The sequence below is a fragment of the Tursiops truncatus genome, chromosome 13 (genome assembly GCF_011762595.2).
Source record: "Tursiops truncatus isolate mTurTru1 chromosome 13, mTurTru1.mat.Y, whole genome shotgun sequence".
Classification (NCBI taxonomy): Eukaryota; Metazoa; Chordata; class Mammalia; order Artiodactyla; family Delphinidae; genus Tursiops; species Tursiops truncatus.
Genome location: NC_047046.1, coordinates 62,049,098 through 62,066,994, shown reverse-complemented (window position 1 = coordinate 62,066,994; position 17,897 = coordinate 62,049,098). Strand labels below are relative to the sequence as shown.

General features: G+C 51.6%; 1 protein-coding gene across 1 annotated transcript in view; it reads left to right on the top strand.

The window, feature by feature from the left end:
* The window catches only part of ST8SIA5 (ST8 alpha-N-acetyl-neuraminide alpha-2,8-sialyltransferase 5), a 64,345-nt gene extending 48,151 nt beyond the window's left edge, over positions 1-16,194 (top strand). Inside the window, exons 5-9 of the mRNA XM_073789895.1 lie at positions 3,525-3,611; positions 6,988-7,132; positions 11,238-11,350; positions 12,141-12,233; positions 13,367-16,194. Coding sequence (XP_073645996.1) covers positions 3,525-3,611; positions 6,988-7,132; positions 11,238-11,350; positions 12,141-12,233; positions 13,367-13,835 — 907 coding nt within the window. The 3' untranslated portion in view covers positions 13,836-16,194. The remainder of the gene's footprint in view (positions 1-3,524; positions 3,612-6,987; positions 7,133-11,237; positions 11,351-12,140; positions 12,234-13,366) is intronic.
* The last annotated feature ends 1,703 nt before the right edge of the window (positions 16,195-17,897 follow it).

The following is a 17,897-nucleotide window of genomic DNA, read 5'->3' as shown; positions in this document are numbered from 1 at the left end:
AGCCTCTTGCTTCATTTTCTTTTTTTTAAATGGACTAATTTGGTTTTTTGTTTGTTTTCTGGGCTGCACCGAGCGGCTTGTGGGATCTTAGTTCCCCAACGAGGGATTGAACCCGGGCCCTCGGTAATGAAAGCATGGAGTCCTGACCATTGGACCACCGGGGAAGTCCCTTGCTTCATTTTTCTTTGTAGCACTCACCACTCCCTAACATGACATTAAATATCTGGGTTTGTTTTTTTTCTGGTTGTGGTAAGAATACTTAACATGAGATCTACCCTCTTAAATTTGTAAGTGTCCAATACAGTATTGTCAACTGTAGGCATTAAGTTTTACAGCAAATCTCTAGAACTTATTGGTCTTACATAACTGAAACTTCATAGCAACTCTTCATTTCTCCTTCCCCGAGCCCCTGGTATCTATCATTCTACTCTGTTTTTATAAGACTGACTATTTTAGATACCTCATACGAGTAGAATCATGCAGTATTTGTCCTTCGGTGACTAGCTTATTTCACTTAGGATAATGTCCTCTAGATTCATCCAAGTTGTCACATATGGAAAGATTTCCATTTTTTTAAGGCTGCATAATATTTCATTGTGTGTATATAATACATTTTCTTTATCCATTCATTCATCAGTGAACATGTAGGTTGTTTCCATATCCTGGTTATTGTGAATAATGCTGCAGTGCACATGGGGGTGCAAGTATTTCTTCAAGATTCTGATTTCAATTCCAGAAGTGGGATCGCTGGACCATATGATAGTTCTATGTTTAATTTTTTGAGGAATCTCCATACTGTGTTCCATTGCAGCCACACCATTTTACATTCCCACCAACAGTGTATGAGGGTTCCCTTTTCTCTATATCCCCGCCAATACTTGTCATCTTTTGTTTTTTTGATAATAGCCATTCTAACAGGTATGATGTAGTATCTCATTGTGGTTTTGATTTGCATTTCCCTGATGATTAGTGGTGTTGAGCACCTTTTCATGTACCCGTTGACCATTTGTATGTTTTCTTTGTGGAAATGTCTTTTCAAGTCTTTTGCCGTGTTTAACGTGATTTTAAAATCAGGTTATTTGTTTTTTTGCTATTGCATTGTAGGAGTTCCTATGTATTTTGGATGTTAACCCCTTATCAGATATATGGTTTGCAAATATTTTCTCCTGTTTGGTAGGGTTGTCTTTTTACTCTGCTGATTATATCCTTTGCTGTGCAGAAGGTTTTTAGTTTGATGGAGTCTACTTGTCCATTTTTGCTTTTATTGCTTGTGCTTTTGGTGTTGTATCCCTGGATATTTGCTTCCCATTTGTGAGGTCTGTGTGGGCAGGGAGTTTTTTTGTTCACCACAGTATCTCCAGTTCCTGCCATATCGAGGAATTCAGTAAATAGTTATAGAATGTATTCGAACTCAGACTTATTGATTCATTCATTAATTATTGATATACTCAACAAATATTTACCACTCATCTGCTATGTGCCTTAGCACTGGAGTCACAGTCAGGCATGATCCCCTGCCCCAGGGTATTTACTATTTAGTGGGAAGTATCAGGCATAGGTAATGACAGGTTATGGGTTTTACAGAAGGGGAAAGTACAGGGGGCTGTGAGTCGGCATTGTCAAGACAGCTTAGTTTAACAGTAATAATAACTTACACCTGCAGGGCACTTTCCACGTGCCAGACGCCATTCTTAGTCATTTTTGCATCGTCTTAGTTAGTAGTCTTAACAAACCTGGGTGGGTGAGCAATAATCTCGTGTTATGACCATTTTCTAGGCGAGAAAACTGAGGCTCAGAGCAGTCACATAGCCGGCCTGAGGTCCCATAGTTAGGAAGTGCCTAAACTGGGTCTGAGGCCCAACTCCCCTTCTGGTTCCAAAATCTATGTACTTAGTCACTATCCTGTATGACTTTTCCTGCAATCATTCCTCCCAGCACCAGTCATATACTCTCTCTGTAGGTGAGGCTTGCCTAGTTTGGGAACAACTGTTTCCCCCTCCAGTTAAACACAGCAGGACACAGCTCTGCAGAATGAACCTATTTTTTTACTTTACAGTTAAGTATTTGCCTTTTTTTGAAATCATGCACCTTTTTTGGAAGCTGATGAAAGCTTCAGATTTTCCCTAAGATGTGCACATGGGTGGACAGACAGGGGATTTTGCCTATAATTCAGAGGGTTCATAGGTTTCCTTAAGACCTTTGGTGGACCTCAAAGTAAGAACCACAATTAATTGTAGTTTTTTGATAACACTCAGCTCCTGGGGGCTTGTCACTTTCCCATTCATAACCAAACCAGAATGACCTTTAAAGGGCTCCCCTTGCATCAGTGTCCAAGACAAGCCAGCATCTGAACCGGGCCACAGCCAGGTAACCCTGGACAACTGTATAACGCCTAACTGTGGGATGGGGAATGTGGGAGGTCAGGAGACAAAAGTCATGGCTCTGCCTTTAAGGAACTTATGGTCTGTCCAGCATCTCCCAGCATTCCTGAGAACTCCAGTCAGTGGCACCGCTCAATGGGAAAAGGGTTCCATGATCCAATTCTTTTTGCTGGTTTCAGTCAAAGGAAGAATCCTACATGATTTAGACATTCCCTTTCCAGGGAGTGCTTTGGGATGTCACAATGCTGAGATGTCTAAACCCAACTGGCATAAAGCTTTGCAGATTGTGGTTCAGACAAAAGACTTCTCACCTCTCCTTCTCTGTCGCTGGAAATTGTGATCTGCCCTTGAGAAAAGAGAAAGAGAAGGGCATTGTGCCTTTGCAATGAGCCCTACTGTGTGCTGAGCACAGTGTGGGGTGATCTACAGACCTTAGGGAAGTGGTCTTACACCCTCTATAGACAGATGTTCCTGGGAGAACTGTGAAGGCCCTTGGGGGTGGGCACGTGAGGAAGGTGTTTTAAAATGTGCCGGGATTTGTTTTGATCACATATAGTAAGACACACAGACATGCAAAAGGCTAATGTGAAGGAAGACGTTCTTATGCTCACAGATTCCTAGAGACAGGAGGCATGGCACACCATGCAGGGACACATGGGGAAGCACCAGCGTTGGTCAGGAGGCAAAGGGATGAGGGGAAAGCAGAGGTGAGACCCTTTATTGTGGTTTTCGTGGAAAGGAATGGACAAGGCAGGATAAAAAGGTTCACGACTGGCTAGTTTGAGTAATTTCAGTGGGCTTTGGGGCATAAGGACTGCCCCTGGTTGTCTGATCCTTAGCTCTGGGCTGATGAGGGCAGGGACTAGTGGCTCTGTTCATAAAGGAGGTGACTGAAGGTGTGGGCTCTGGACTAGCTGAGGTGTGTATGGAAGGCATGCTTGCAGGAGAGTGGTTTGCGATCTCTAGGGATTCACAAGTCCCCAGATGTCAGAGAATCAAGAGTATAGCAAATTAGAAAATACAGTTAACACAAGGGACCAGCCCAGGATTTGGCATAAGGGGGAAGAGGAAGGGAGCATGTGTGGGGATGATGACGTTGTTCAGCCTGGCCCTTTCATGCACTCTCTGTCCTCCGCTCCCAAGGGTGAAGCAGTTGGAGCTGTTCGACAGGTGGAAGAGCCTCCAGATGTGCAAATGGGCGATGAACATCTCTGAAGCCAACCAGTTCAAGTATCTATGACTCGTCTGTGCTCCCCAGCCCTTCTGTTCATATGGTCCTCCCAGGCACCTCTTCAGAGCTCCCTCATCCTGCAAGGCCAGCCCCCAGGGACATCTTCCCCAGAGCTGGCTCTGATTGGGCTTTGGAATCTGGGAGCGGGGAGGTTCTGACTCAGCACACAGGCTGAGGCTGGCATCTTGCTGAGTGTTGTCCGCATGTCCCTGCCCTTAGTCCTAGCAGCAGCCCTGTGTGGTCAGTGCTATTGTCTCCAGTACAGCCCCTGACTGTGAGGTGAGGTGCTTGAGGTCTCCAGGAGGCCTGTGCGTTCAGGTACATTAAGCACCTTCCATGGCCTCACCCCGTTCCCCACCCTGCTCCTCGGGCAGCTGCTCTAACTTAGCAGTCCTCTCCTTCTCAGAGCGCTTGGGCTTCTACAGCCTAGACCAGCCACTTGAGCCCTGCTGTAGCTTATTCCCTAACTGCTCTCTAACCGAAACTGACAGGTTATAAGCTCCCAGGAGGCAAGAGCTGTATCTTAATGTTCTCCTGTCTTTGAGAGCCTAGCAGATGTCCAGACAGTCTCTGTGATTAGTGGTGAGCTATAGGGGCCTCTCCACTCTAAAATTCTAGGAGTTAATGGTATGTTTTTAGTGCAGGGTAGACCTTATTGAATGGAATTGACAGAATCCTGGGAATGTGTGTATAAATTGGATTTTAGCAACTCAGGCTGTAGTTTGAATGTGCTGAAGAGCCATCTGCATGAAGGAATCCTACACGGGAAGCTGTGAAAAGCAAATAACACTAAGTATTTTGTATTTTCTGTATAAGTCATTTGTTCCAGTTTGTTGCAATTCTGGGCCAAGTTGAGAGGCAGTTTTAAGTGGCACGTTTTAGGAATGTGCTGCAGGTGCCAGCAGCCCCCAACCAGATGCCTCTAGGAGACTGCAGAAACGCAGCTAAGGCCCGGCAGTAGTTTGCAGAGACCCACGTACCATAGACTGGAATGTGGGCAACGGGTCTGTGCTGTAAACGCAGCCCCAATTCCGCCCTTAGAGCGAAGCGATACTGAGGGTGGTGCATGACGGGGAGACCCAAGCACACTGAGGGCACGCTGAAATCGAACTCAGCGTGGACAAGGTCAGTGAGATGCCAGAGGATGTTGTCCAGGCTGAGAGCTGGACAGAAGGCTCGCCAGTGGGATTCACATACCTAAGGAAATAATGTAGCAACGGGAAAATGATGTGGCAAGAGAAAAACCAGGATCCGCGGGGGAGCCTTTGGCAGGGATCAGCCAGCACGATCCGGGGAGAGGCTCTGGGGGAGCTGAGACCTTTCTGGCGGTGGGGGAAAGAGAAGCGACATCCAGTCTTGTTATGCTCTGAATGGGAAAAGCTTCAAGGCCAGTTGGTCGTCCCCCTTTGCTCTCATTACAAGCTCATTGAATGATGATGAGACTCTTAATTTAGGTGCAAGAACATGGTGCAGTGAAGTGGGGTGGGATGCGGGAGCGTGCTAGAACACAGGCATGAGCATTCCAGTGACAGGAAAGGAATACTGTAACAGAGGCCCTCCCCCGCCTGCTGCTTACAAATGGACACTCTGGCATTCTGGTTTATATATCAGTCGCTCGTGAGCTTGGTTAGTTTGTCAGTCTCCCTCCCTTGGGTACTCGCCAGTGGGCTGACAAAATGGCGTTTCTGGACCAGGCAGATGCTGGTTTGTAATGCTTACCTATGGCTCCTGCCTGGCCAGGCCTCTGGCCTTGCCCCTGGGAAGCCTCAGTCACATTTTAAAACCCAACCCTCCCCAGCAGAGACCGCTCTCTATGGCCAGCAGCCAACTGAGCTCCCCAGTGAAGTCCCTGCAAGAGATAAAGTCACAAAAAACAATGGGTGCAGCCTTCCTGGCTTTGGCAATTTGGAGTCACAGGATTACAGAGGGTCAGAAGAGTCAGCCCTGCAATTCTTGAGAAAACGGAGGCTCAGAGAGGGGAAGAGACCTGCCCGAAGCCCCACAGCTGGTGGGGGCAGAGCAGAAACTAGAAGCCCGGCCTCCTGACACCAGGTTGGCGGCTCAAGTTTCCATGCCACACCTTCGGTGTGGGTTTTCCAGAAAGCTCGTCCTCAACTTTAGTTAGTGGTCGTCATCCAGACTCCATGGGGATGGCGTTCCGTTCCTCCCAGGGCTGCCCAGAGGCTGGATGTAACTGTGCCCAGAGCCAGTGTTGGGGGCCGAAGGCCAGTGTGTACTGACCCCCTGCTGCTGTTTGTGGAGAAAGTGGGTCCTCGTGGGCTCACAGCCCCCTGTGAGAGGGTGGCATTTTGCATCCTTTGTCAAATCCAGCCCCTCTGCAGCCAGGGTGGGGCTTTGGGTCCCCAGGATAGGGGAGCAGCGTGTGCCTAGGATCTGACCCCATCACCAAGCCTTGCAGGCACCCTGGGAGAATACATTGCCGGGCGGAACACCAGCTGCAGAGAAGAGGAAATCGGGATTCTCTGGCCTGGCTAGCTCCCAAGCCTGCCTCACAGCCCCACTCTCCCTTGAAGGCTATCTTTTTAAGCCTGCTTGCATCATCTGAGCTCTAACCTTTCCGTAGCTCATGTTCGAGTGTTTTTGTCAGTGAAAACCACAGCGATTTTTTTTTAAATAATGAACTCCTTAAAACTTCTGGAAGCCAGGATCCACTTTCTGCAGGCAGTCATCCAGTATCAACCCACCACCCCAATTTCTGACCCTCCCCTGTTCCTAAGACAGTTTGTAAATCACTGAAATGGCACATTTCTGTTGACTGTGTATGTCTTGCTTTTTGACCCCATCAGACAGGGTTAGCCTTGTCTAGAGTCAGATATGGGGGCCAAAAACCAAGGAAGAGCTCTTATGCCTGTGTTTTCCTTTAGAGCTGGATGAAGAAGCATTTCTGAGAAGTAGTAGAAGGCTTAGCGGCTCTTGTGAAATCTCACGTGGGGAATGCTTCAGCCCGCAGTTGGCAGGACTTTGGTAGTTGACCCCCACGTGTCTGACACTGTGCAGGATCCAGAGAGGCAGGGTCCCTGCCACGCAGGGGCTTTCGTTCAAGCGGAGAAGGAGTTGACAGATGATGAAGCGAGGGATGCCCAGTCTGTGCTCTGGGCCTTTGGAGGCCAATGCGGCCAGTGGGGACAGGGCAGCTGGGAGCTCACAGAGGGAGACCAGGCTGGACCCTGAAAAGCTTGGGCATTGGGAGGAGTATTGAAGCAGAGGTGCGGGGGCAGGGGCAGGGGTGGGTGGGAAAGTATGGCACTCCCTGGCCTCCTCAAGGGACCTCAGTTCCATGACCCCTCTGTCCTCTGAGAGGCTCCGCTCTGCCCTGTGTCACTGGTCTCTCTCTGTCTATCTCCTGCCCGGCAGGTCCACTCTGTCCAGGTGCTGCAATGCCCCCTCCTTCCTCTTCACCACCCAGAAGAACACGCCCCTGGGGACGAAACTCAAGTATGAGGTGGACACCAGCGGCATCTACCACATCAACCGGGAGATCTTCCACATGTTTCCCAAGGTGCTGCTTTGGGCAGGGCGGTCCGGGTGGGACAATGGAGCTGACCCAGTAGGGCCCTCTGTGGCCATGCCCGTGTGGCGTGGCATCACTCAGCTGTGCCCTGCACCCAGCTGTCCTGGTCCTGGCTTGCCATTCTCGTAGGCTCAGTAGACCGTCCTCCGGGGTTCCTGGGGGTTCTGTCGGAGCACAAAGAATGCCAACTGGCTGTTATTTGAATGACTGTTGGCAAGAAAGTGGTTGTGAAGTTTTGGTTATTGCCTTGCTTGCAGAGAACATCCCGAAGCTATCTGGGAGCAGGATTAAGCATTTGTCCCCAACCCGAGGGAGGCACAAGAGCAAAAATGTACATGCAGGGACTTCCCTGGTGGCACAGAGCTTAAGAATCCACCTGCCAATGCAGGGGACACGGGTTTGAGCCCTGGTCCGGGAAGATCCCACATGCCGTGGAGAAACTAAGCCCGTGCGCCACAGCTACTGAGCCTGTGCTCTAGAGCCCTGGAGCCACAACTACTGAGCCCGCTTGCCTAGAGCCCGTGCTCCACAACAAGAGAAGCCACTGCAATGAGAAGCCCGTGCACCACAACGAAGAGTAGCCCCTGCTCACCACAACTAAAGAAAGCCCGCGCACAGCAACAAAGACCCAACACAGCCAAAAATAAATAATAAATTAATTAATAATTTAAAAAACATGTACATGCAAAGGTTGTGTGCACAAGAGCGCAAACCATACAAAGTAAAGCGCTGAAAGGTTGATCTCGTATTGGCTGGCCTTGGGCAGTCCTTTTTGTCTTTCAAGCCTCCACTCTCACTGTCTGTAACACTGGGGTTTGGACTAGGAATAGGTTTGGCTGCTTAGAACAGAAAATCCAAAATATCAGAGACTTAAACAAGAGAGACGTTTATTATTATTTTTTCCTTCACCTATGAGAAGCCTGGAGGGAGGCTGTTCATTCAGGGCCAGCACGAGGCTCCTTGGCCAGGGGGACCACAGAATGAGTGGCCCACGTGAGCAAAGTGCTCAGATCACAGAACCCAGGCGCAGGCAGGCACTTCTGCCCTAGTCGTTGCACCAGACCCTTGGAGAAGGGACCCTGGAGCCTGTATGTTCAGCCGATGAGGATGGTTACCACCTGAAGAGGACGGTTCCATGCAAGGTGTTTATAGGCACCCCCTGGAGAGTGCCAGCCCAGGGCAGGGTTTAGTGGGTCCAGTTTGTAGAACTGCTGGCGTTCTAGCAAACTAGGGGGTGGGGCGGGTTCAGTTCTTGCTGGATGAAATGTGCGGGGCTGGGCTGCCCTGCTCCGGGGAGTGCGAATGAAGCAAAGCCCAGGGTTTCCCTGCATTCTTTTTTATTTATTTAAATATCTTTATTGGAGTATAATTACTTCTTGCTCCGAGCACCAGAGTGCACTGGTATGACTGGGCCTGGGGGGGAGGGGAGCAATGGGGAGGAGCTGGAGGTGGGCGGGTGTCAAACATACCCTCCCACAGCAGCGCTGGAGGACGACGGGGTGTGAGTCGTCTTTACGAGGTGGGTCTTTCAAGGCCTGGAACGTGAGACTGGTGACAGCAGGTGAACTTGCAGGTAATGCCAGTGGGTGACACACAGCTCGAGTATAACATATGGATGCAAGGAGGGCCGTGGGGATGGGCCACTGAGGCCCAGGGAAGTGGAACAGGGGTTGCCAAACGCGCAGGCCATATGGTCTCTGTCACAGCTACTCACCTTTATCGTTCTAGCATGAAGCAGCCACAGACACGAGTAAGCAACAGAGTGTGGCTGGATCCCAATAACGCTTTAGTTCCCATTAGACATTGAAATTTGAATTTTATATGTTTTACACATCACAAAGTATTCTTTTTTCCCACCCTTGAAAAAATATAAAATCTATTCTTAGCTTGCTGGCTGTACAGAAATAGGCGGAGGGTCAGATGTGGCCCACAGGCCGTAATTTACCACCCCCGAATTAGAGCATGTGATGTAGAAGTATTTCCCAAACTTCCCTAAGGTGAGTTTTTTGGGGGGGCGTTGAAAAATATGCAGCTTCTTGGGCTCCTACCCTGACCCTGAAGATTCTGATTCTGTGGTTCTGGGATGGAGCTAAGAATGTGTATTTTCAGAAAGTACCCAGGTAGTTTTTGATTTACAGAAGTGTGAGAAACACTGACATAGAACATAAAAAGCCCTTGATGATCTCTCCAAAAAGGACTTTGTTTTTATTCTTTCTCTGGTCAAAGTCAAACAGTGCAGTTCCCCCCACTGGCCATGAGACGCCCTTGTTTTCCCCGTCCCGGTTCCCGGAGCCTGGCCCTCCAGGGAAAATGTGCCATGAGGAAGGACAGTCTCCCACAGACAGGTGCAGCATCTCCTTTGGATTTAGCCTAATTGCTGATGATCCCATTGTACTGGGATTTTCCGTGACACTTGTCTGGCACTTGGTTCCAACGTAAGCCCCAGGTGCTGACCAGGGCCACTGTCACGCAGGGCTGGCCAGCTGGTGTGAGATAGGAGGAAAGCTGCCCGGCAGCCTCTGGGTGACAGAGATGGCGGGTAACTTCAGGGCCATCCCGTAATAACCACCTGGTCCCCTTGCAGAGACACCTCTGCGCCAAGCACTGCAGTGGGTAAGCTTTTCATCTACTCCAGTGGTTCTCAACGTGGGGGGCAGGGAGGTGGAGACATTTGGCAACGTCTGGAGATGCTCTTGCTTGTCATGACGGGCGGGGGTGGGGTGCTCCTGGCATCTAGTGGGAAGAGGCCAGAGATGCCGCTACGTGTTCTACACTGCACAGCCAGCCCCGCCACGAGGAATGAGCTGCTCCAAAGCATCAGTAGTGCCAAGTTGAGAAGCTCTGCTTTACATCATCTCAAATGCAGAGTCACAGGAAATACACGTTACTATTCTTATTTTACAAATCACAAAGTTTAATTTGTAATAAGCTTTACAAAATTTACAAAACCAAGTCACCGAGGGCTCAAAACACTTGTCCGTGGTTTCCTCACCTCATTGTGGGGCAAAACCAGGATTGAACTGGGTCCATTGACTAGGGTGCCCAATCCTGGTTTGACTAAATATAAGTCCTGCATCCCAAGCAAAGTGCCCTAGTCCTGGGCCAACTGGGATGGTTGGTCACCCTACCCTGGACTCCAGGTCTACACTCGTGCCCTGAGCCTGCCTGGTCCCACCTGCCTCAGGATGCCCACGAGGCCTAGAATGGGGACGTGGCCTAGAACCAGGTCTCCTAATCAGGCCAGTATTTGCTTTTTCCTGCCTACTTGCCTGTGGTCCCCTGGAAAGCATGCCCAGGGAGTCTGTGGGCAGCCAGCGCCCAGACCAAGGTAACACCACCAGCCGAGGTATGACCAGGTTGGAGCGCTGGGGGATGCTCCCTCCCAGTGCCCCCGTGGCTGTCATCATTACTAGAGTGAGTCCTGGGCTCTCTGTGCTCAACGCTTTTTCTTGACAGAGATCCCAGTGTCCCTGCCTCTCACTGCTCCCCTGGTGTGGCCTTGCTTGCCCACCCCTCGTCAGTTGTCTCTGCTGCTACCAAGTCCTGGCATCTGTCCCAGTCTATATGACCTTTCTATCCCAGGCCTGTGCCCTCCCCATGGAGCAGAGGGAGGGTCTGTACCTTACCCTGAGCTGAAAGGGGTGAGGGCTAGGTTTAGGGCCCTGGTCCCTGGTGGCTCTGCCACATCTCTGCTGCTGTCATCTCCCAGAAGGTCTGCATCAACCATTAAAATATGTGGATTAGAAATAAAAGAAGCTGAGCTTCCACTGGGAAAACCAAAGGCAAGCAGGGTTAGCCATAACTCGTACTCTCGTCTTTCTGGAAACCGGAGGCATCCCAGGGCTTATTGAAAAAGGCTGTGGAGATCTGGCTTCCAGTTCTGTCTCATTCCTAATTGCCCGTGGAACTGAGAACGAAGCTTTTGACCTCTCTTTTCATCTGCAAAGTGGAATAACCACTTTTCTCCCACATTTACTACAAGGCTGTCTTGTGAAGCTACGAGGAGTGGAGGTGGACGTGGGCTCAGAGGTGAGAGCACCAGATGAAGGCAGGGGGGGCATCGCCTCTGACAGCTGTGCCCCTGTCTCTCCAGGACATGCCCTACTACCGGTCCCAATTTAAGAAATGTGCCGTGGTGGGCAATGGGGGCATCCTAAAGAACAGCCGCTGCGGGAGGGAGATCAACAGCGCCGACTTTGTCTTCCGGTAAGAATTGCCCCGGGTCTGCACCTGCCACTTCTACCCCCATGGCCCTCCCCCTCCGTGCCTGCCCCCTTTCTGGTTCCCCAGCCTGCTAGTGCTGCCATTTACGTGATTACTCCCCACTCCCCACCCCTGCAGACCTCATGCTCTGGGTTGTCCCTTCCCCCTTTAGCTCTGTCCCTTGCAAGGGTTGAATCTCTCAGGTCCTCAGTCTCCACATCTGCAGAATGGGAGCAAATGGCATAATAGATGTGAAGACACTGAGGACTCCCAGGGGTCATGCGGATCTGTTGGTGAGGTCGCCTGGGCAGCGACCTCAAGGCCTGGAACCCTCTCTGGCTGGGTTCCACTCTTCTGGAAGCACCGCTTGGAACCAGGGTAGTCTTGTGGCTGACACCAATGTGAGCTTCACCCTGGCCTTACCTAAGCTAGACACTTGTCCTTGTATTTCTTCTTCCTTATGTAGAAGCCCTTCTTATCTCTTTGGGGACCCTCTTTAGCCTGGGTGAAGAAGATAGGTTGAAAATGAGAGTTTAAAGCAAAGAGACTTGGGTTGAGGCTGCAGTGGGATCTCGTGGGTCGTGTATCTACAACCATTGGGTCACCCAGGGTTGGTGAGGGAAGGGGTTGAACTTGCCCTTCCATGCCCAGGTACGAAGATTCCACCCAGCTGGTTTCCTCTGTGTCCCTCTGCCCACACGATCACCAGCCCTTTCTTCGCCACACCCCAGCTCCCCAGCTCTATCTAGAATGACATACCACATGCAGTCGGGCTGCCTCATCTCTTCTGCAGGTGCAACCTACCCCCCATCTCGGAGAAGTACACCATGGATGTAGGGGTGAAGACAGATGTGGTCACGGTGAACCCCAGCATCATCACAGAGAGGTGAGTGGCCCTCTTTCTAAACTTGTGCTGTCCAATATGATAGCCATTCATCATGTGTGGCCACGGGGCACGATCCAGTTGAGATGTGCCGTCTGTAAGTGCAACACACACACTTGATTTAAAAGCTTAATATGAGAAAGAGGATGGGCCGTGCCTTATTACATTTTTATATTGATTACATATTAAAATGATAGTATTCGGGGTATATCAGGTTAAATAAAATCTACTGTAAAAATTAATTTCACCTACTTCTTTCTACTTCTCTAAATGTGCTTCCTAGAACATTTAAAATTACATTTGTGGCCTGCATTATATTTCTTTTGGACAGCACTGGTCTAGACTCTCTTTCCCTAGAGATGGGCCAGAGAGCTTTCCAGTGTGTGACGGGGGCAGGCAGCTCCCTACACAGTGTGTCCGCCTGGCAGTGGGGAGAAGCCTCATGCAAAGACCTCAACCCCCGCTCCTGACTCCCCTCCTGGGGTCTGTCTGGGAGGCCTGGGGGAGGGGCTGATGGGGTTAAAACTCCAACTGGGGCATAGTCACACCTCCAGGTCAGATGAAGGGTAAGAGGAGGGGGAGTTGTTAAATCCGGTCAGATGCCCGGGCACATTTACAAGGAGTCAGCTGAGTGAGGGAGCATTCAGAGAGGTGCGCAGTGAGCCAGCTGGGAGGGCTGTTCAGTGTAAAGAGAAAGGCGAGCGAGGGGAGGAAGGGCTCAGAGGACAGGCAGCTGGTTTGGTGTTCTTCACTGGGGGAAGGCAGTGACAGGTGAGTCCTTGGGGAAGGCAGGACAGGTGAGTCCTGAGGGCTCTAGGGAAAGCCTCCACTCCCTCGCCCCTTCCCCTCTGAGCCCGCCCCGGGCACCCTCAGCCGTATGGGTTAAGTATTACCCTTCGCCCGCAACCACACACTAGATATTTGCCCCTTTGGGTCCAGATTGCCCTCTCCGGCACTCACTTACAAAAATATAACCGTCCCGGAGGAAGGTGGACATTCATCTGCTAAGTGACTGAGACGAAAGAGGAGGGGGGTGGCCTTGAGGGGCTCCTACGTCCTTTGAAAAGACCCCAGGGTGCAGGGGTGGGGCAAACGGAGGGTTCCCGGGGCCCCGTCTCACCCTGCGCCCCCGCCAGGTTCCACAAGCTGGAGAAGTGGCGGCGGCCCTTCTACCGGGTGCTGCAGGTGTACGAGAACGCGTCCGTGCTGCTGCCTGCATTCTACAACACGCGCAACACCGACGTGTCCATCCGCGTCAAGTACGTGCTGGACGACTTCGAGTCGCCGCAGGCCGTGTACTACTTCCACCCGCAGTACCTGGTCAACGTGTCGCGCTACTGGCTTAGCCTCGGGGTGCGCGCCAAGCGCATCAGCACCGGCCTCATCCTGGTCACGGCGGCGCTGGAACTGTGCGAGGAGGTGCACCTGTTCGGCTTCTGGGCCTTCCCCATGAACCCCTCGGGCCTCTACATCACCCACCACTACTATGACAACGTCAAGCCCCGCCCGGGCTTCCACGCCATGCCCTCCGAGATCTTCAACTTCCTGCACCTGCACAGCCGCGGCATCCTGCGCGTGCACACGGGCACCTGCAACTGCTGCTGAGGGCGGCGCAGGCTGCCCGCCAGCCCGGCACACGGAACCTCGCTCCTCCTCGCCCGCCCACCCGCAGGGCAGGGCGAAGGCCTGGCGCTGAGGCTGGCACGCCCTCGGACGCTCGGCTTCGGGCTTGGGTCCCGTGGGCTGGGAGGCTGGGCTGGGGGCCAGGCGGAGTCAGCTCCATGCCGAGCGGCCCCCACCTGTGCATGGGTAGCGCACTGCTGGACCACAGCTCAAGGTCGCGGCCCTGGGGATTGCAAGTGAATCAAGCACATTTCCACTCAGTTTTAGCAACCAAGAGAGCACAAACTGTATGGCCTCTTTGCAGCTAAAGGAAGGCCCCAGCGGGAACGGAAAAGAGGGAGAGAGGACATATGAGCGTGGTTAAGATTTAACTCAGGATTTTGGGTTCCTGAGCCTTATACCCAGGCCTCAGCCCTGAATTGTTGTAGAGAACCTCAGAGCGTAGAGGCCAACCCAGCGGCCAGACCTTCCTGTGGGGACAATGGCTCAGAGAGGTCCAGGGATTACCAACCAAGGTTCCACCAACCGAGTCCATCAAGCGGCACTGTGAGATCTGATGCAAGGCCTGTGTGTTCCGATCTTCGCCGAGACACCGTCTGCCAAGGAGAGCCACACCCTTCAAACGCATCCGCAGGCACACACATAAGTCTTGGGGCCTCCAAGTTCAATCCTGCGTTTGATCTTTTGATGAGAAGGAAATAAACCAGACCAGCCATTTGCACTAAGGTTTCCAAGCCAATGTTATCGACTCAATAAGTGCTTAGCGACTTGCTTCCTCTTTTGTCTCCCTATCTTCAGCTCTGTTTTAACCAGGAGTTATTTATAAGATCCATCCCTCTGTGTGTTCCTGAATACTGCACAATCCTGCTGTATAATGTTCCTGAATTGGAACCGTAAGGCTCCAGACTGGAAAACGCTGACATGTGACTGGTGAGCTTAGCGATGGAAGTGAGCCATGGTCTCTGACACCAGCATCACTGAGGTTCTACTGTAAAGGCGGGACTTCTCACAGCGCTCAGCCTGGTGGCCTTCACAAGCATGGACCCACAGGGCCTCTGCTTTGGGAAGTCAGCTGTACCTAGGCTAAAAGGGGTTCACATGTCATTTCACATCCCTTTGCTTCCCCCGTGGTGTTTTGCCTTAGAATTTTGCGTGGTATGAATTGCCTTAGAATTTAGCTTTGTGGAATCGTAGAGTATTAGTCCTGAAAGACCTTCAGCTCCCTCCCTCCTCCCTCCTTCCCTCCCCCCTCCCTTCTTTGCTCTCACCCTTCTTCCCTTCCTCCTTTCTCCCCTCCTTCCCATAAATATTTCCAGAAGCCTATTCTGCTTTGGTTTGGGGCTGGGCTTGGGAAGACAAGGTGACACTCTGTCTTCTAGGAGTGGAGGGCAGACCATAGGCAAATTCTGGCCCCACCCACTGGGTGTTCAGAGGGGGAGGGACTGTGAGAGCACAGCAGGGAACGGGACCTTTCATCTGATCACCTCATTTTACAGGCAGAGCAATAGGCCCAGCTGGTGAGAGACAGGTGGGCACAGGCCTTGTCCCGGGCCCCCAGGCTCCCCATCCAGGGCAGAACTCCTTCCTCTTGCCTGGATTTCATGTTGGTGGGCCAATATAGAGCAAGTACTCCATGCACAACACTGCTCTAGATGCTGGCCTTGCTTCTGAGCTCTGGTCCTCACTGGGAAAACCTGGGGCTGCTCTGAACCCGTCTGCTTGTCTGCAGAGCAAGGAGGTAGCCAATGAGGTAAATTAGGCCCAAGCACTTGGCGAACCAGGAAACACTACTAAGGACGGTGGGTGGTTATGCTTCCCTGTGCTCTGCCTGTTTCTCCCAAGGAAGGAATGGCTGGAAAGATTCCAGTTAACTGAGGTTTCCAGCCACTTGTTTGTGGTTAATTGAGCCCCTTTCTTGAAACTACAGAATGTCAGAACTGGAAGGCTCTTAAAGACCATTTTGTCCCACATAAGGAAACAGGCCCAGAACAGGGAGGTGACCTGGGTCAAGTCGTGCCAGGGGCTCTGTTGAATGTCTGCTGAGGACAGAACCCTCTGCCAGAAGCCCTCTGTTTATGTTCCAGATGGGGCAGTGTTTGGGGGCAAGAGCCTTGGTGAGTCAAATACCATGGTTCTCACAGCCAAGGGTGTCATGGGCTGGTGTCTGCCCCAGCCAGGTCCCTTGTAGGGGCTGGGGATGGAGCCTCATGACCCATCCTGTGAAGGAGCTGGACTCCTTGCTCTCGGTCCTGTTTAAGTCGCTGGGTCTTAGGGCAAGTCCCTTCCCCTCCCTTAGGATCTCCGTTTCTTCATCTCTACAACTAAAGGCTTAAAAAATATCCCTAGGGTCTCTGTAATCTTTAATTTTATTTAAGTTTTTGGAAGTACTAATGATGTATGGATCTAAGCCATAAATAATATTTATTATTATAATAGCTAAGATTTACTGTACGCTTATTCTGTGTCAGGCCCTACACTGGGCACTTTCTTTGCACTGTCTCCTGTGATCATCACAAAACCCCCTTGGGTAAGAAGACTCCATTGGGCAGGTGGGGAAACTGAGGCTCAGAGCCATTCAGTGTCTGGCTGATGGCCAAGCACCCGGTGGAGGAAACCGCACCCGCGTCTGTAGAACCCCAAAGCCTGTGCTCCAAACCTGTCTTAGCTGCTTCCTAGCCAGTGTCACCAGGGCTGGAACAAGAGGGATTCTGACTGAGAGGCCACTGTAGGGTGGTGCTGGGCCCCGCTCTAGGGACAGTGCTCTGGGAGGCTGTTATGGGTCCAGGAGGGAGGCTGCTTGTAGGTGCTCCCCCACCCACCCAGCCCTGGCCCTGGCCGCAGTACAGATGCACCCACAGTGCAATGTATGCAGGGGAGTTGAGGCCGTCTCCACATTTTGCAGAAGGGGTACATGTTAAAAGATAGCATGTTGGGGGACTTGCCCAAGGCCACATGGCCGGCTAGTGACTCAACTGGGACTCAGCCTCCTGACTTCCAGGCCACACTTTTCTCCTGCAGCCAGTGTTTGTAGGCAATGCACCCTTTCAAAGGCTCGAAGAGACCTGGGTGTTGACTCAGGAAGCCCCACCCCACCACTTTCCTCGCAACTCCACCCCCATCCCACCATGCAGACTACCAGTGACACTCTTGTATAAGGGAAATCAATTCCCCAAAACAAAGCAACCATCGTGTCTTCCTTTGTGCTAAGCTCACTGCTCCAGGTTTGAAAGGCAGCAAAAACAAGTAAACGACTTGGTGCTCAGCCAAGCAAAAAGGAAGGTGGCGCAAGGTCAGATGTGGCCTCTGAGACCGTTTCAGCAATGCTGCTGCGGCAGCTCTGCCCACTAATCACCTGGTGCTGCAGAGAGCAGGGAGCCCATTGCCCTTGACTCTGCTGAGTAAGTGGAGAAGGGGGGAAGCAGTGGCAGCACTTCCTGACGACTGAAGGACAGCACAGAGCTGGCTGCAGCCAGGCATTCAGCAAATTGTTACTGAGCGCTCCTTTTGTGCTGGGCATCGTGCGAGGGGCCGTTGAACTAGTGATGAGCAGAATGTAGCCCCAGCCCTCTTGGAGCTTATGGTCCGGTGGGCATGTCCAGATGCTGAACTGAGTCCCCCAGGCACACGTCGGAGCTGAGCTGAGTGCTAGCAAGGCTGGGCTCAGGGACAGTTAGCACGAGAGGAACACCTGGCCATGCCGGGGTCAGTCCTGAATTCCGAAGGTTGGCAGAATGACTGTAATTGTCAAAGCAGTGGATCCACGTCAGGCCTCATCCTCAACATCCATGTGACGTGTGACAGGGTGACCACACTGGTCTTTTGAGTCCTCTCTTCCTTTTTGTTTTTTTATAAGGAACCACTTTCCCCCGACTTTCCTCCTGCCTCTCTGAATGCTCCTGCTCAGGCTTCTTTGTGGACTCATCTTCCGTGAAGTTTCCTCAGGGTTCCTTTCTCTTTCTAGGAGCATTTCTGCAGAAATCACATCTGTTCGCAGCCTCACATCTCTCCTGTCCTTGCATCTTACACCCCTCTCCTGGAGGCCAT